This window comes from Sinohyriopsis cumingii, chromosome 8 (assembly GCF_028554795.1).
Source record: "Sinohyriopsis cumingii isolate HCF-2022 chromosome 8, ASM2855479v2, whole genome shotgun sequence".
NCBI classification, from domain to species: domain Eukaryota; kingdom Metazoa; phylum Mollusca; class Bivalvia; order Unionida; family Unionidae; genus Sinohyriopsis; species Sinohyriopsis cumingii.
In genome coordinates this window covers 85920819-85939496 of record NC_142968.1, presented here as the reverse complement: position 1 = coordinate 85939496, position 18678 = coordinate 85920819, and the positions used below count along the sequence as shown (strand labels likewise).

General features: G+C 33.1%; 1 protein-coding gene across 1 annotated transcript in view; it reads right to left on the bottom strand.

Annotated features, from left to right (window-relative positions):
• Positions 1–6266: 6266 nt before the first annotated feature.
• Positions 6267–18678, bottom strand: part of LOC149794058 (guanosine-3',5'-bis(diphosphate) 3'-pyrophosphohydrolase MESH1-like) — a 39508-nt gene continuing 27096 nt past the window's right edge. The window contains exon 4 of the mRNA XM_089968005.1: positions 6267–14110. Within this exon, the coding sequence (XP_089824131.1) occupies positions 13821–14110 (290 nt within the window). The 3' untranslated portion in view covers positions 6267–13820. The remainder of the gene's footprint in view (positions 14111–18678) is intronic.

Here is an 18678-nt window from a genome sequence, read left to right as displayed (position 1 = left end):
CAAAGCTGCTCCCTGACCTATGAAATATATTCTCCAGTCTGGTTATCTAGAAGCTGTCTCCCATACCTTAGGAAATGGGATAATGCTGAACATCTCCCTCCACCTCTTACCTGTTCAACCAAGGTATTATGATTGGGTGTTATATTTGAAGAAGATATTAATTTTTTCAAGCAATATATGTTTCACTGATAATATTTGCCCAATCAAAATACACATAAACCCTCCCAATCTGCCTGCAGTTACATCCATATATAAATAGTATTCCTTCACAAGATCAGGCACTAATCCTGGTATCAAGGAGAGATCACTCAAACTGCCGCCTAGGTAGGCAGACAATTTTTTGCTTTTAGTCTGGGATGCCTACATTGCAAGGTAGTATTAAGTCTCCTAAGATATTATGATTGAGCTAGCATCATGGAAGAAACATACTAGAAAAAATTGGTTTCTGCTCTCACCCACTAAAAAGAGCGCTGCAACAACCCCTAAGGTAATAAGTTGCAAAATGTAATAATTATTACAAACCTTATTACAATATGCTTTCCTATTGTGAACTACTGTATACTGTAATAATTATGACGATTTACAAATTTATTACTACTGAGGTTATTAAATGTGTACCTCACACAAACATTTAGACCATCAAGAGTACATGGTACGTGTTTCTGGTGCATGTTCATGCAATGTGAACTAAATATGAAATAACACACATTTATACAGCAATCATTTCTAATAATTCACACGTGTCATAGATTACAGAACTAAAATGTGTGTAGCAAATAAGTGAGTTCCTTGATCTTAGAAACAAGTAAACTATTAATGGCAATCTCTGAGCTATACATAACAGGATTCATTAATTCACACCATTCTGTATTGTGAAGAAAAAAGTAGTTGTGTGGATTTGTTAAGGAAATGACAAGTTTTTAACCCAAACCATAATGTAGATTTTCTGTGATTGTTACTCTGACCCCAAGTGAAGATTTTAAGAGCACATAATAGAATTTGTCAGGGGGTTAAGGAAATATATACAATGGAAAACTTCAGCCAAAACTGTAATAATCTGTCAATGCCGCTGCTTACATCACTGCTGCCATTAGAAAAATGACTGCTACCATGGGCTCAAATACAGTGCGACCCCACCATAATGCACCCCATGATAACATGAATTCGGATATAACACGGGCGTGGCATGGCTCCCAAAATTTTGTATTTTTATTTGCATATGAAAAAATATTTTTTGTTCCAAGTACACCGCTCCCTCGATAACTCGCACCCAGATAACTCGCGATCCCGCTTATAACGCGGTGTCCGTCTTGGCTCCCGATTTTTTCCAGAGAAAATGTATTTAAAATATCTTTAAAATATGCAGAACATGAAAAAATTACGATAAGAATTGATAAATTAAACCTTGATACATTGCTCGTTTTATCATCAAAAATGGTGATTAATGCCCGTAAAAATATAATCCATATTTTGAAATTTGCAAGTTCTAAAGAAGAATTAATTTCAGAGATCTCGAAAACGCTTAATTACGCGTATTTGGATGCCAATTTTTGATCTGGGATGCAGAAAATCACTGAGGCAGGAGTCCTTCATATGCATGTAATAGGTGCACGGGAAAATTCAAAGATTTGCCGATCCTGTTTCAGCCACCTGCTTTGTGGGAAAATGTGTTGATCAGTTAACTGTGCTGATATTTACAATGACAGAATTCAGTGACTGAAAGACTCTTTGATGTACTGTTGCCATTTTATAAGAGTACATAAAAAAAAAAAAGAACATGATGTAACAGCTAGGCGGCTAGTTCAAAGGCTTTGACTAGCGGCCGAGTGAGAAAATGTACTGATATTTAGTGACTGAATTCAGAGGCAGAAAGACCCAGTTTTAAAATCCTAGCGAGACCTCTGTCTAAAGATATCATATATTATGTAAGTTTTTATGATAAATAGTTGTCAGTATACTGTAAATAAACAGTCTGGTGAAATAGCGATCAATGAAAACTTCTGGTAAATGCTAACAGGTGGCAACAGAGAATGAAATAAACACCAATTAAACGTCTTCCTGTGTGAAAGTCACGTTCTAATCCTTTAATTCCGTTTCAGTGTAAACATAATAATCACAACATATTCTGTTCATTGAAAACATGAAAAGAGTCAATCGACCGTCACATCAAAACCCGTGAGTACTTCTGTGAGAACCTAATTACATGTACATGCCGACTTTGTTTTGATCAACAACTTGGGGAAGTGTTTGTTGCATTAAAAAAAAAATCGATTACAAGAGACCTCGGGTGCTGGATTAAGGGTCTTGGAGCTGCCTTTGACGTAAAGCAAAAGAGTAACAGAGACAACGACGATGATAGTGACTTCGAATGTTTTAGTGAAACTGATGTCATTAATGCCGAGGCTGTTTGGGAGAAATTCGTACAGACATATGGTCCTGAGATGGGCGTTTCTCTTGATGATATGGAGGAGTGGATTTGTGATGACAATGATTGCCCCACAGCCGAATACATGTCAGATGAAACTATAATTATTTCTATAGCGAACAAAAGACGATTCTAACTGGAGTAACACAAGTGTTGAAAGTGATGCAGACGCAGATGTTGCACCCCCCACCCCTCTGCACAGGAAGCAATCAAATATTTTGATATTGCCATAAGGTGGCTGGAGACCCAAAATGTTGACTTCGTAAAGCTCATGCAGTTGAGAAATCTGAGGGATTTTGCTCGGTGGCAGAGAAACCAAGAGTAACACACACACACACAAAAATAACAGATTTTTTCAAAAAGTGAATTGATATTTGTCAAGCGTGGCACAAATGGCACGTATTAACTTGTTCTAATTTACGTTGTTTTAAATTTGTAGACCAATTAAATATGTTGGTACTGATTAACCCTTGTTTTTATTGTTTTCCATTTTACTTCTATCACATTCAAATCTATTTATCTATCTATCATTCAATCGACACTGTTTCTCGAAAAGAGTCGATCTTTTGTATATAAAGAAACGTCTAATTTGGATCAAACAATAAAACTAGAATGTATCCAATTCAACATAAAAATTAGTGACGTAGTACACAATGTGTGAAGTGGTACACATGTTAAGCGAACGGAAACCACTTGGAATAATGTTTTCGATGATCGCCTCAATATACTGTAATTTATCCTGAAATTAATGTTGTCCTATGAGGAAATAATAAAGTACACCGTTATGAAGAGATATTTATTAACAGTTAATCTCAGAACGATTATAAAGTGAGTATTCAACAGTAAAATCTGCCTACCCCCCCCATTTCTCCGTTATGTCGTCAATCACTTTATTGGTTTTGGGCTTATTTTATAGGTCCCTCGATAAATCGCGCCTCACTTATAGTGCGGTCGATGTTTCTGGACCTCGATGTGCGTGAGTTATCGAGGGAGTGGTGTATGTGAAATAGTGTATAAAAAATATATTATCCTTTTGGGAAAGAGATCACAAGTGAATTCAAATATAGTATGATTGTGGCGTGGTTCCTGAAATTTTAAATACATGCACATGTATTTTTCTTGTACTGGGATTTTTTTTTTAAGTACAAGAAATAGTACGCAAAACACTTATTATCATTTTGGGGAAGAGTTCGTGTATGAATTTTAATATAATACAATCATGGAGTAGCTTCTGAAATTTAACAATTTCACCAGGTTCTTGAAGTGTATGCCAAAATAAACATTATCGGAAATGTTACTTATTACTGGTCCATGAGTAAAGCCAGTAAGTCTTCTTTGTGATTGTCTTCAATTAATTCTGAATACAATTGTTGCTCAAATAATACCCAACGCGTGTTTCTTCTTTAACTGCATACACAACCAAGCAGCAGACAATGCTGTGGTTGATAAAAGAGTCTCACAATTTAATAAACATTAAAAAAACGAAAGCCACCAACATGTTTGCTGGGCTTGGCGGTGTTATTAGACGCAGTCAGTTGACCAGTAAATAATGTCCACTTTATTAGCTGGAAACTGAAAGGGTATGAAATTGTATATGCGTTCAGCTTAAAAAATGTATAGAAGTGACTCGTGACCATTGCAGGCCTACTGCACTTAGTTATCGGGTTTTACATGTGTATGGTGTTTGTTGATGAACTTGTTATTAAATTCCTATTTTTTATTAAAGTATTTCACTATTATGGAAAAGCAAGTTCACAAACAACAAGTTGTTCTCTGCACTTTGCGCAATGATTAGTATAGTAGTTTTCACACGTTTGTTTCGATATTCACAAAATCTGAAGTAAAAGTTATATGCATACTGAAAGCATGTCTTGATTGTTAATTATTCTTGCTGTAGTTGTTCAAACAAAGGCATAAAAGTGTTACTTATTGGAAATTTGCAATGGATAAATGTACACGGAAACGCATGTGAGAAAATTTTAGCAGCATGAAATTTGACAGACACCGTTCATAGACCCTGGAACGTAATGAACCGTACACGTGCTTCATCTTTCTTAACCATATCATGTTGTTAATTTTTCCCAATGAATTCAGATACATACAGTGACAAAATTATTGAACTGTTTAAATATGTATGCAGTTTGTGCAATGGAATTACATGTATTATGGATTAATTGCAAGCCCCGACAATACGATATCAGCCGGCAAGTAAATTGTGTTAATACTCTGTTCATGCTATATATAATACTTTGAATTCAGACACAATGATCTCGGGCAAAATTACTGAATATTGTAAATCTGTGTGCAATTTTTCAATGGAATTACATGCAGTATTGATTAACTGCATGCCACGATGGCACAACAGTAAACAGTGTTGATACCCTATTCATCATATACAATAGACCTGAATAAATGCATATGTACCATTGAGTTGTTCTCTGAAAAAAGTATAATACTGCAAAACCCTACATTAACATGACCCTGCTATTAATGGGATCCAATTTTTTGGACCCCAATTATCGCGTTATAGCGGGGTTCCACTGTAAATATGAATGAACTGTTATAACTGATGGAATATCAATGTACAGAACACATGTCCTGATGCCATACGATTCAAATTTACCTACTGATACAGATGACATTTAAATAAACTCCTTGCATGTTTGCAATGGTTCTTGAGAGAACCTGCATACCTATGACACTTGTCCTAATGATACAGATGACATCTAAATAAACTCCTTGCATATTTGCAATAGGTTTTGACAGAACCTGCATACCTATGACACTTGTCCTAATGATACAGATGACATTTAAATAAACTCCTTGCATATTTGCAATGGTTCTTGACAGAATCTGCATACCTATGACACTTGTCCTAATGATACAGATGACATCTAAATAGACTCCTTGCATATTTGCAATAGGTCTTGACAGAACCTGCATATCTATGACACTTGTCCTAATGATACAGATGACATCTCCTTGCATATTTGCTATAGGTCTTGACAGAACCTAAATGAATAATTTCCTGTAAGTTGCCATGTGATATATATATATATATATATATATATATATATATATATATATATATATGTATATGTATATGTATATGTATATAGAGAGAGACAGAGAGAGAGAGAGAGAAACAGACAGACTATTTTCTTTTCCTATGTTAATACTGGATATATTTCACTGTGTGGTACCAAAAATGTGATACTTGAACACTGCAAGATGCTGTATGGGTGCTTGACACACTTCATTAAAGACATGATAAAAGGTCAAAAGAATGGTCTATATACCAGTTTGGATTGGATATGGTGCCAATGATGTAACCAATGTGTCAAAAGTGTTCAAAATGCCATTAAAAGCAACAAATATTAAAATCCTGACAATTGCTATGAACTGACTAGCCTGTTTGCCACATCTGTCACTTGTGTTTGTTTCATATTAAAAACACTTTCAAAATCATCAAATACCATTTTTTTAAAAATTATCTCATGAAAGTATGCAAAAGACAGAAATCATTCAGCTTATTTCAAACCTTGTATATGAGTGAGAGCTACTGTACAAACAACACTCTTATGGCATACAAATTTAGACTAGAGTTAATTTTTCGCTCAAAATCAACCATTTATGTTTCTTTGCCTATCTTCTATTATATGTATTAAAACGTTGTCTACTAATGATTAAGATTATTTTACTGTTTATTGTCAAAGTAACAAAATTATTTCAAGAATTAAATCATTGCCCCAAAACTCTACAACAGATACTTTTCAATAATATCTATTTTTCTTTATTGATGGTTATTATTTTGTTGAAAAAAGTTTCAAGACTAACTTCATTCATGGTAAAAATAAAATTTAATGTTAATATTCACATAACATGTAAATGCAAACATCTAAAACCAAACAAAGAAAATATTAAGAATGTATATGCATTAATATCAGCAAACAAAAACTTAAAACTGACTTTATATACTTGCTTAAAGGTCCAGTCCAAATGCAAACTGCAGAGAACCAGATCTGCTCTCATATAATGTGCCACTAGATCTGGGTCTATGCAATTCTTTCAGGAGTAATTAGTAGAACAAACATTCAGGTCTGTGTTGTTTGGACTTATACAAAATCATGTAAGGTACTCAAAATGAAACAATATCCGTGCAATAAAATTGCTTAAATAAACATCTGATAAAAATAAATTTTGTCAAACCTTTAAAGAACTGAAATATATGTATAATGGTTAGATTCAAAAGTTTCAAACCTTTAAATGTTAAATGACCACAGATCTCACATAATAATGAGATTTAAAAATCCCTAACATTAAAAATATAAACAGACTTTGAAGTTAATTAATTGTCTGGCTTGTGGGACTTGTTTATCCCCACAAAACAGACAGACATAATGGTATATCGTCAGTTATTACAAACACTTGGATGACTGGTATTATTATAAAGTGAATGCTCTTGTTCATATGGTTGACAATAACAATTATATGCATGAAAAGTGTGAACAGTTGTAATTCATTTAAGACATTAACCATATTCTGAATAGCACAGAGCATACCCCTTTAATAATACTAAGATCTGACTTGTAAGGAAGTATATGCAACACTTCCACTTAATAATACAAATGCCTGAGGTGTGAGCAAGTATATATAATACTTCCCCTTGATATTACAAACAACTGAGGTATGAACAAGTATATATAACACTTCCCCTTAATAATACAAAGACCTGACTTGTAAGCAAGTATATATAAGACTTCTCTTTAACAATAGAAAGATCTGAGTTGTAAGCAAATATATATAATACTTCCCCTGAATAACATAAACACCTGAGGCATAAGCAAGAATATAATACTTCCCCTTAATAATACAAAGACCTGACTTGTAAGCAAGTATATATAAGGCTTTTCTTTAATAATAGAAAGATCTGAGTTGTAAGCAAATATATATAATACTTCCCCTGAATAACATACACACCTGAGGTATAAGCAAGAATATAATACTTCCCCTTACTAATACAAAGACCTGAGGCGTAAGCATGTATATATAATACTTCCCCTTAATAATACAAAGACTTGATTTGCAAGCAAATATACAATACTTCCCCTAAATAATTGAGTAATATCACACACACACACACACACATATATATATATAACTTTTTTAAGAACATTAAAGTTCACCATGGATAACAGGCACATGTATACAATTAAATACAAATAAAACAAGAGGCTCAAGTGGGTCAGATATTGCTCTTCTGGTTTGGATAACAGCTAACCATTTTATTAGCAGTGTAAGAAATAGAGGATTTTAAATGGGTAATGATATAATATTTAATTTATGAAACGAGTTGAATAATGTCCAGCTTTTGCCAGACTTGGCGAGCAAAAGCTAGACATTATTCAACGAGTTTCATAAATTTAATATTAAATCATTATCCATTTAAGATTCATTTTATCACATAGTTTTATTTCAGTAGAAATTATTTAGATGGAAAGAAGAACGAATTTTGTTTATTCTGACATACAGTGCACCTTTCATTTGTTGTGTATAAAATACAATCCCAAACAAATTTGAACTAGTAAAAGCAGATTGTACTTTTTTACAAACTGTAAATCAAAGAAAAATCTTCCATTCGAATAAACAGAACATTTCATAATGGCAAAATCATTTTTCAAAACAGAATGATCAATGCAATGTGATGCTGCATTGTTTGATACGGTACACAGTAGGCCTAGAGTACATGTTTACCCTAGAATGTCCCTTTAAGAACAAAATATTACACTGTTGCGATTTTCATGTGAAATAGGATCACTGGATGCAGAAATTCCCACATTTACTGCAATGCATTTGTGACTGGATATTTGCAGTATTTGACTGGAACAATAGACTGCACAGAAGACGTAAACAAATTTCTTTTTGAGTTGGATTTGTATCCCATATACACTGCCCAAAGATCAGCTGTGGTTGGATAAAGTTCTGTCAATTAAGAGACCCATTTATGTCCAAATTCTTCTGTGAACAGAGGTGAGTTTGTTTACATCTATAAGTTAACATTTAAACCATGCTTGAATATACAGTGGATTCTATATCTACGTTACAGATATAATGACCCTCCCCCACCCCACTATCAAATAAGCAATACCCTTAGTTTTACTTCTAATTGTTGTTCTTGTTTTGTAGTTTTACGCCATTTTTCTCATTATGATATTGTTATACATGACATAACAAACCCATGTAGGGGGTAACATATCCATATTCAGACAGTCAAAATAATTTTTCCTCAATTTCCTTTCACGAGTCAACTTCAAAAATGGCTGCCAAAAATGTTGATTCAAAACAAAACATTCCAGAAAGCAGGGTTAAAAATGTTTTCAAAAGGATACTGCACAATGATTTCATGGGTTTATTTGGACCAATCAGAATCACATAAAGTGATAATTTAACATGTGGTAATATCAAAATATGAAACTGCACATACTATAGGAAAACTATACCTTCCTTGTGATAACACGATATGTAAACAATCACCCAAACTTTACACTTGTTCATTTTACCTATTTTACTTTATCATGAAAAAATTATTTTTAAAGATGAAAGGATATTTAATATACACAGTCATCTCGATAATAATAAGCCAAAAGGATAAACACTATTGTGGTACGAAATCCAGCCAATCAAATGCAAGATCAGCTCCTTTACATCTTGCAAATTATTGAAAAAATGTTAAAAATACTGATGATACCAGCATAAATTCCAAATTTTCATGATCAATATTAAAGCCACCCATGATCTTGATGATATAAATGAATACTTCAAGTCTGATCAAACTCAGGTCAGAAATATGGCCACCTGCTTGGTGACAAGCTCAGCCAGTCAGGTCCAGGATCAACTCATTAATATGCATGCATCTCGCTCATTATCAAACTTCTACAAGATCCTGATGATATAAGCTTATGTCCCATGTTTGATCAAAGTTTGATTAGAAATGCATCCTCCAGACATGCAAGAAGTTCACAGGTGCAAAATCACCTCACATACATGCATGTGTCACACTCATAACTGAAACCCTCCATCATCCTGATGATATAAGATGATGTCCCAAGTTTGATCCAAGTCTGATCAGAAATGTGTCCTCCAGACAGGTAAGAAGTACACAGGTGCAAAATCACCTCACATGCATGTATCACACTCATAATTGAACCCCTCCATCATCCTGATGATAAAAGCTCATGGTCCAAATCTGATCAAAATTCTATCAGCAAGGTTAATCAATGCAATGCAATTTTATCACATTAATATACATTTATCTTGCTCATTATGAATCCATAGAAGATCTTGTTAATACAAACCCATTCTAAATGTTTGATCAAAGTCAGATCAAAATTATGGCTTCTTCAGGGTTAACAAGCTCAATCAAAAGCAAAATCACCTCATTCGTATGCATGGATCGTGCTCAATATGTAACCTGTGTGAAATTCTAATGACATAGGTATTCATTTCAGGTTTTGTCAAAATAGATCAGAAATACAGCCCCCAGCCTGGTAACAAGCTCAACCAATCAGATGCAAGCTTACCTAATTATTATAACCAGGTGTTTGTTTATTATTCAACTCTTCCGAAATTTTAATGATATAAGTATACATTCCAAGTTTGATAAAAAGTTAATTCATAAATATGGTCTTCAGAGTGGTAATAAATTTCAGGACTTCCCTTTACCCTTATTTTTGTGTCAGAGACCCCCAAATTATTTTTTTGGGGGACCCAAAGTTCTGACACCAAGATTAGTTTCATACTCAATCTGACCCCAACTTCTGACACTACGTGGATTTTTATTTCTCAATCTGACCCCAACTTCTGACACTACGTGGATTTTTATTTCTCAATCTGACCCCAACTTCTGACACTTCATGGATTTTTATTTCTCAATCTGACCCCAACTTCTGACACTACGTGGATTTTTATTTCTCAATCTGACCCCAACTTCTGACACTACGTGGATTTTTATTTCTCAATCTGACCCCAACTTCTGACACTACGTGGATTTTTATTTCTCAATCTGACCCCAACTTCTGACACTACGTGGATTTTTATTTTTCAATCTGACCCCAACTTCTGACACTACGTGGATTTTTATTTCTCAATATTGCACCCATAAGGGAAACACTGAAGGTTAACCAATTTGGAGCAAGATCATATCATTAAAGTACATGGTTCTTTATTCATTATTGAATTTGTCTGAAATTGTAATGATATAAACCCATATTCCATGTTTGACTGAAATCAGATAAGATATATGGACTCCTGTGTAGCAACGAGAAATTTTTGATGAACAAAGGCACAATGGAAAACACACATTTGACACAGAGCTACACCAAAAGTGACCTTGGCCTTACAGACAAGTGAACTAAAAATCAGCACTTTATGGGCCTTTCCTAAAAATATTTTCTCAGTCCCAAAAGATAGACATGTGTAAAAATGTTATTTATCTCCTTTGCAGCTCTTCTTCCACTTTCTACAACAGTATTTCCCCAGTGATAAACCGACAGAGCCCATCAGCTCAATCTATATCATCATCTATATCTGATAAATCTACTTCCTCATCTTCACCATCTACAATAGTTCAATCTACATCATCTTCATCATCTACATCAGTTCAATCTATATCATCTTCATCATCTACATCAGTTCAATCTACATCATTATCATCATCTACATAGTTCAATCAATATCATCTACACCAGTTCAATCTACATCATTATCATCATCTACATCAGTTTAAACTGCATCATCATCTACACCAGTTCAATTTATATCATCATCTACACCAGTTCAATCAATATCATCTACACCAGTTCAATCTATATCATTATCATCTACACCAGTTCAATCTACATCAATATCATCTACACCAGTTCAATCAATATCATCTACATCAGTTCATTCTATATCATTATCATCTACACCAGTTCAATCTGCATCATCATCTACATCTGTTTGAACTACATTGTCATCTACACCAATTCAATCTATATCATCATCTACATAGTTCAATCTATATCATCTACACCAGTTCAATCTACAGTATTATCATCTACACCAGTTCAATCTGCATCATTATCTACATCAGTTCAAACTACATCATCTACACTAGTTCAATCAATATCATCTACACCAGTTCAATCAAAATATCTACACCAGTTCAATCTACATCAATATCATCATCTAAACCAGTTCAATTGACATCATCATCTGCATCAGTTCAATCAATATCATCTACACCAGTTCAATCTATATTATTATCATCTACACCAGTTCAATCTACATCATCATCTACATCAGTTCGAACTACATCATCATCTATATCAGTTCAATCTATATCATCTTCATCATCTACATCAGTTCAATCTACATCATTATCATCATCTACATAGTTAAATCTATATCATCATCTACACCAGTTCAATCTATATCATCTACACCAGTTCAATCTACATCATTATCATCATCTACACCAGTTCAATCAATATCATCTACACCAGTTCAATCTATATCATCATCTACATAAGTTCAATCAATATCATCTACATCAGTTCAATCTATATCATCATCTACACCAGTTCAATCTATATCATCTACACCAGTTCAATCTACATCATTATCATCATCTACACCAGTTCAATCAATATCATCTACACCAGTTCAATCTACATCATTATCATCATCTACACCAGTTCAATCTATACCATCTACACCAGTTCAAACTACATCATCATCTACACCAGTTCAAACTACATCAACATCTACATCAATTCAATTAGTATCATCTACACCAGTTAATTAATATCATCTACACCAGTTCAATCTACATCAATATCATCATCTACACCAGTTCAATCTACATCATCTACATCAGTTCAATCAATATCATCTACACCCGTTCAATCTATATTATCATCTAAACCAGTTCAATCTGCATCATCATCTACAACTACATCATCATCTACACCAGTTCAATAAATATCAACACCAGTTCAATCTATATCATCTACACCAGTTCAATCTACATCATTATCATCATCTACATCAGTTCAAATTAAATCATCATCTACATCAGTTCAATCTATATCATCATCTACATCAGTTCAATCTATATCATCATCTACACCAGTTCAATCTACATCATTATCATCATCTACACCAGTTCAATCTACATCATTATCAATGTTAAATCAATATCAAAATTTACATTAGTTAAATCTATATTACTAAATATGTATTCTTGCTCAATCAAGCTGGACTCAGCAACATTAATTTCTGATCTAAATATCTGCCTAAATGATATTGTTTAATTTACCCTGAAAATTAGAATGTAAGCCAACTTCAAGTATAGGCCTATCTTAAAAATAGGCCTCTATGACATTTTGACCTCTAAGGTAAGCAGCATTAAAAATTATCTGCCTAATATACTGAATACCTATGCTCTATGCATCAGTTCTAAATGTGAAAATCTAGCCATACAATCCAGTATTGACTGAGATCGAACTGTCGCATTTCCTGAGAAATGCTGAATTTAAAAATAAATTTAAAAAATATTTCTCAGGGGGAGGGGGGCGGGATGTCTACCTAAAAAGCCTGTCCTTATCAGCAATAAGCTGTAAAAATGTACTGATTACCATGGTTCATTACTTGCTTTAACAAATTTGAAGTAATGTACATTAAAATCTCATTTGAAATTCTACACTATTATTTTAATCTGAACTTCTACACTATCATATTCTACACTTATCTCATCTGAAATTCTAACATGTTACACTCTACACTTATCTCATTTGAAATTCTACACAATTATCCCAATCTGAAATTATACTCTATTATATTCTATACTTATCTCATTTGAAATTCTAAACTATTATATTTTACACTTCTCATTTGAAATATTACACTATTATCTCATCTGAATTTCTACAATATTATCTCGTCTGAAATTCTACAGCTCTTATTTAAATTTGGAGGTAAGAAAATGTGAGATCTCCTTAATGTGCAAAATGAACAGCTCTTACATGATTTAAAAAGAAGTAAATGTTGACAATGGCTATCATACAAACTACATCAGACATGTACAAAATTATCACCTTTGGGATGAAAACTGGTTTAAGAAGTGGACAATACTGGCATAAGCAAGTTTAATGATGACACTTAAGTCACTATTCACCTGTCCATGTTGACCCATACAAGGTTAAATTGCTAAGTGTTAAGTTCTAAACATGTTAGTTTGATTCAACACTATATAATATTGTCACACACAATTGTAGCAAAGCTTACAACAACAGGTAACTTTGAAACAAAATGTTATTCAGGAATTAAAGTAAGGCCCACATAATGTTCCAGATCAAATAGTTATGTTTCTCTCCTTAAAGAGTTCATCCAGTGCTTTTTCCATGGCATTACTGGTACCTCTTAACCCTGCGACAACTTTAGCAGCCCATTCAAAATATTTCTGCACCCTTTCTTCAGTCCAGCCTTTTGGTGTCTGTCGCTTCAAATCGCGGAGATTGTGCAGTTTGTCGGCAAGTTTGACTAACTTGGCTTTGTTAGTTGCGTGAGGGGCATTAACAATCTGCAGATCCTTTCGCTGCTGTTTCGTGAGAGTTTTGTCATCTGTTACTTCTTTAACCAAATCTGAAAGAAAATCAGTCATTTACAAACAAGATGTATGGTGAAAATTAGTTATGATAGAACTGCATAATTATACATTTTTACTTTTCTTATTTTTTTCTTGCTGTTGACATACATGTCAACTGTTAATCCTGGATAGTGTAGTGTTAACGTGGTAAAGCAATGGCTTTGCAAGTCTGAAGCCCCTGTTCTGGGTGATGCAGGTTAAGTTATTATCTAAAGAAAGTCATTGTGGTTAACTCAAGGTTCACTGGTGTCCTACACTTTATTAAAACAAAAATGCAAGAAACCATTTTATCTATTTTATTTTTCATGTTAATAAGAAAAAAATGCTACAATGCAGTACTGGCCAATATGTTTGCCAAAATGAAGCCAGCTTAGAAGTAGTGGTGCAGAGTTTACAGTATAGATATTTTCTTGAATACAAGGCATTATTTGTCATCTTCATAACATCAACTCAATAATGTTAGCTTGCCATACAATAAATATTAATATTCACATAGGCAACACAAGTGAGTCTACCAAGATTCAGATGGCATAGTATCTAGAAAATTTTTAATTATTATAATCAATTAAATTTTATGCTTAATTGGTATAAACATGCAAATATTTAATTTTAAAATTAAAATTGATCCCTGATACCACACTCATGCCAATTTTATGGTATCACAATTAATACTATATAATTCACACCCACATGCAAACAGCACAGACCCAGGTCTATTGGTACATATTCTTTCCCAACAGGACTACGTGTTAGGGATACAGGTTTAATGGGTTTATGAAAAGTCCCATCAATGATATTATATAATAAAACATTTCATGTGTTTTTTTCATCTTGACAAAAATCCCAAAACTCTATGTCTTCTCAGGGCTCTGAAAATATTCATATTTGCCCCACATGTACCAGATGTTACAAGTCTATGCTCTTAAAATAAGTAACAGGAAAAAGTGAAGGACAACAAGCTTCATAAAATTTAACAAATATATTTATTTCCCTAGAATAAAAGTGAAAATGAGAAAAAAGAACTTACGGTATTGCGAATTAAATCCCAAAATAACCCAAGAATAACAGACTAAGTAATATAAAGTCCTGAATAAAACTCAGTACAAGTCTGGAACAAATCCAAAACCTGAAAGTAATGATGTGTCTGTTATAGCCTATAGTGCTGATGTGTCAACAGTTTTTTTTTAATTACAGTAATAAAATTCCAGGTTTGAATTCAGTATTAATTCCAGTGAATGTCTCTATCCAAGAATTTTATCAGAGCACATTTGTATTTTAAGAGAAAATAATCGCTTGAATTCAATAATTTTGAAGAAAAAGATTCATCCCAACTGGACACAACATAATGCAATTTGAAAGTGTTAGATTTTAAGGCATGAATGACCAGATCCTCACAATTACAAGATTATATTGTTCTTTACTTGACCTCAGGTCACAATTAGCATTTTTAAAACAAAAACTATTACCTGATGGAAAATAACATTCTAGAATGATCCTGATCTTTACAAAATCAAAACCATAATCTGGATTACACTCAGGAAATTGCACAACTTAGACCCAAATAAACATATTTACTTCTTCTATTAATAATGGTCCTGATACTAACCTCATACACAGAGAGAACAATTTAGCTATGTATTAGATGTTTACATAAAACGAAAAGAAAAAAAAAAACAGTCAGGTCAAGCAGAAATTAACTGAATTTTGGACAAGGTCAAGTCCAGCATACAATGTTACATTACAATAGCATGTAAAGAAATAAATTAAAAAAATTAAATTAACAAACAAATAATGAAATTAAATATACATAACACAGAAATGACCAAATATCACTGTTTATTATCTCAATATGTTGGATAATGAATATATGTTGCCTATAATTAACCCATGCAGTCTTTCATTCATAATGTTTTATATTTTTTTAGCCTTGAAATTAAGACATTAGATTCCATTGGTAACTTGCTTTTAAAAGTAAGCTAGCCTTGAATGTAAGTGATACAATTTATCTGACACATATCTTAGATGCACATACATTAACAAGACTTACGTAGAGATCATTGATCTTCATACAAGAAACACTGATGCTCCAAAACTTGTTAAAATTTGTTGTAAAATATTCTGTCTATTAGGACAGATTTTGCATTTTATTCCCTAATTCTGACTTTAAAGGAGCACTATTAAATAATATGAAAACTATAAAATGACAAGAAACTCAAAAGAAGTGTTGTCCTTGTAAAAATACAATTTTCTGCCCCATAAAGTATGTGTCAAACATTTGGACTTGCATTGATTATTTAAGTCAAATTTCCAGATTTAAAAAAATGTGACTATGGTTTTGAGTTCTATAAATAACATACAGGAATCAAGTTTACATATTCAAACAAATGTGGCTGTTACTACTGAAGTTCATGATTCCATGTAAATGCAGATATTATCTAAGAGGCACATCCCAGAAGGAAAAATATTTGTTGTGGAAAATCAGCCTGTATAGACGGGATAAATTTGATCAAGAAAACGGAAAAAGACGAAACAGAAGACAGTACAAAAGATTTAGTAAAATGGAGCTAGATGCTTCTAACGTATATGGTAAATGGTTTAAAGCAAGTTGATACAAATGCAGGATTACTAATGTTCTAGAATATGAATGGTAAAACCAGTCGATGCTTGCAGCAAATTTACATCACTGATATCTTACATTAATGACGGAGGAATCGATATGTATTCAATAAAATGAATAAAGTCATCATTACTGGAAAGTATGTACTTTCATCCTTTTGACCTATAACTGAGTGCATGACTACAGTGCACGCTATCTACATAATCTAAACCTGTTTCTAATGTAATTTTATTGCTTAATTCAGAGAATTGTTACGTTAAACCACAATTTTGTTGCTTTACTCAACATTCTTTACTGTGCATTGTACGGACTGCAAATGCATTCAGCAGGGTATCCTATTTCATGAATTTGTTTTAGTTTATATTCCTTTGAAATTCGTTATTTTTTCAGCTATCACATCATATAAAGGACCTTTAAAACCACTGTTCAACAGAATTATTCAAGACAGCTAAGCGGAGGTCTGGGAATGCACAAGAACCCACACAAGTATTATTATTTCCTCCAGTTTTATAATTGGCAAAAATACAATGGTAACATTTTTATCCAAGTACTTGCTGAAATATTTATTACATCAGAATCTACAAACAAATGTGAGTATATTGACAGCCAGGTGACAAACGTAATTTTCACGTCTTCAAAGCAACTTCATTTAATGCTGTCAAACTGTCAAGAAATGTTCAAGTGTGACACGTTTTAGTTAATGTTGTTATTTATGCCTCCATAGCAGCCAGGCATCATTCACATCAGCCAGGTAGAAACTTGTTTTAATATTTTTTAAACTATAATGGTAATTTAATTCAAACTTATATGGAGACTTTTCAAAGCTATATTAAGGCTGGAAATTCATATTTTTGGGTGGTCAAATATTGTACCACCCTCCTCCTGCAAAATTCTTCGAACCAAGTTTAACTGGTATATTACTATGGCTTTTTTCACTGTTATTTTAATCTATGCCTAATGAGCCATACTTGGTTCTTTTAAAGGATTTTTTTCATTTACCTCCTGATAATCCTCTCTGTGTTTTGGAAAAGGAGTCAAGAGTTACGACCAGTTCAAAATATTTCTGCTGATAATGTCATGGCATTAAGTTGGCAGCATATGGGATTTGCTTTGTCCATCTATGTCTCTGGATACATCTGTCTTGTTCATGACAAAACTCTGACAATGCTTCATTTATTAAGATTAAACTTGCACCATGTGTGAATAACTTAGAAGTTTACCATTTCAAAATTGAGCACCCTGAACATCTAAGATGAGTGAACACCCTCCTTTCTGGAGTTACATTTTAACAAGAACAAACTTCATAGATTTTCTTTAAAGATATCTGGAAAAGCTAAACTTTTATGGAATTAAGGTTGGGGATAAGTGATTTGTCTCCATTTAGCTAATTCACCTTCCCTCAAATAGATATTCAAGAAATGTGGTGATTTTCTTTTTGCCTTTGAATGCAAAGGTTAAGTGTAATGAACAATTTTTCTTTTCATAAAAGGTAAATGAAAAACTTGAAAAGGACACTGCAAAAGTGTCTCATTTAAGTACTGGTTATATTTCTTGCTTGCTACTGCATATCAAACAAATACTGAAATTCAGCAAAATTAGTGTTTCCAAATACCATCGACACTCACAAGACGAATACAACTGCAAACTGCACAGACCCAAATCTATCATCACATAATGTGCCAGCAAATCTGGGTCTGTGCAATTTGGAAGGAGTAATAAGTAGAACAAACAACACAGACCCTGCTTTGCTGGTGCATTAAGCTATGACAAATCAGGATCTTTGCTTTTGCAGTTTGACTCAACTTATAAGCAAGTACATATGGTATTCATTATTTCAACTGCTTAGGGTTTTACTTTGGGATGCGTATGTGTGGATACCATATAAATAAATGGATATAGCATTTGTCCTTTTGTTATTTAATTTCATGACAGAGAGAGGTTATAATG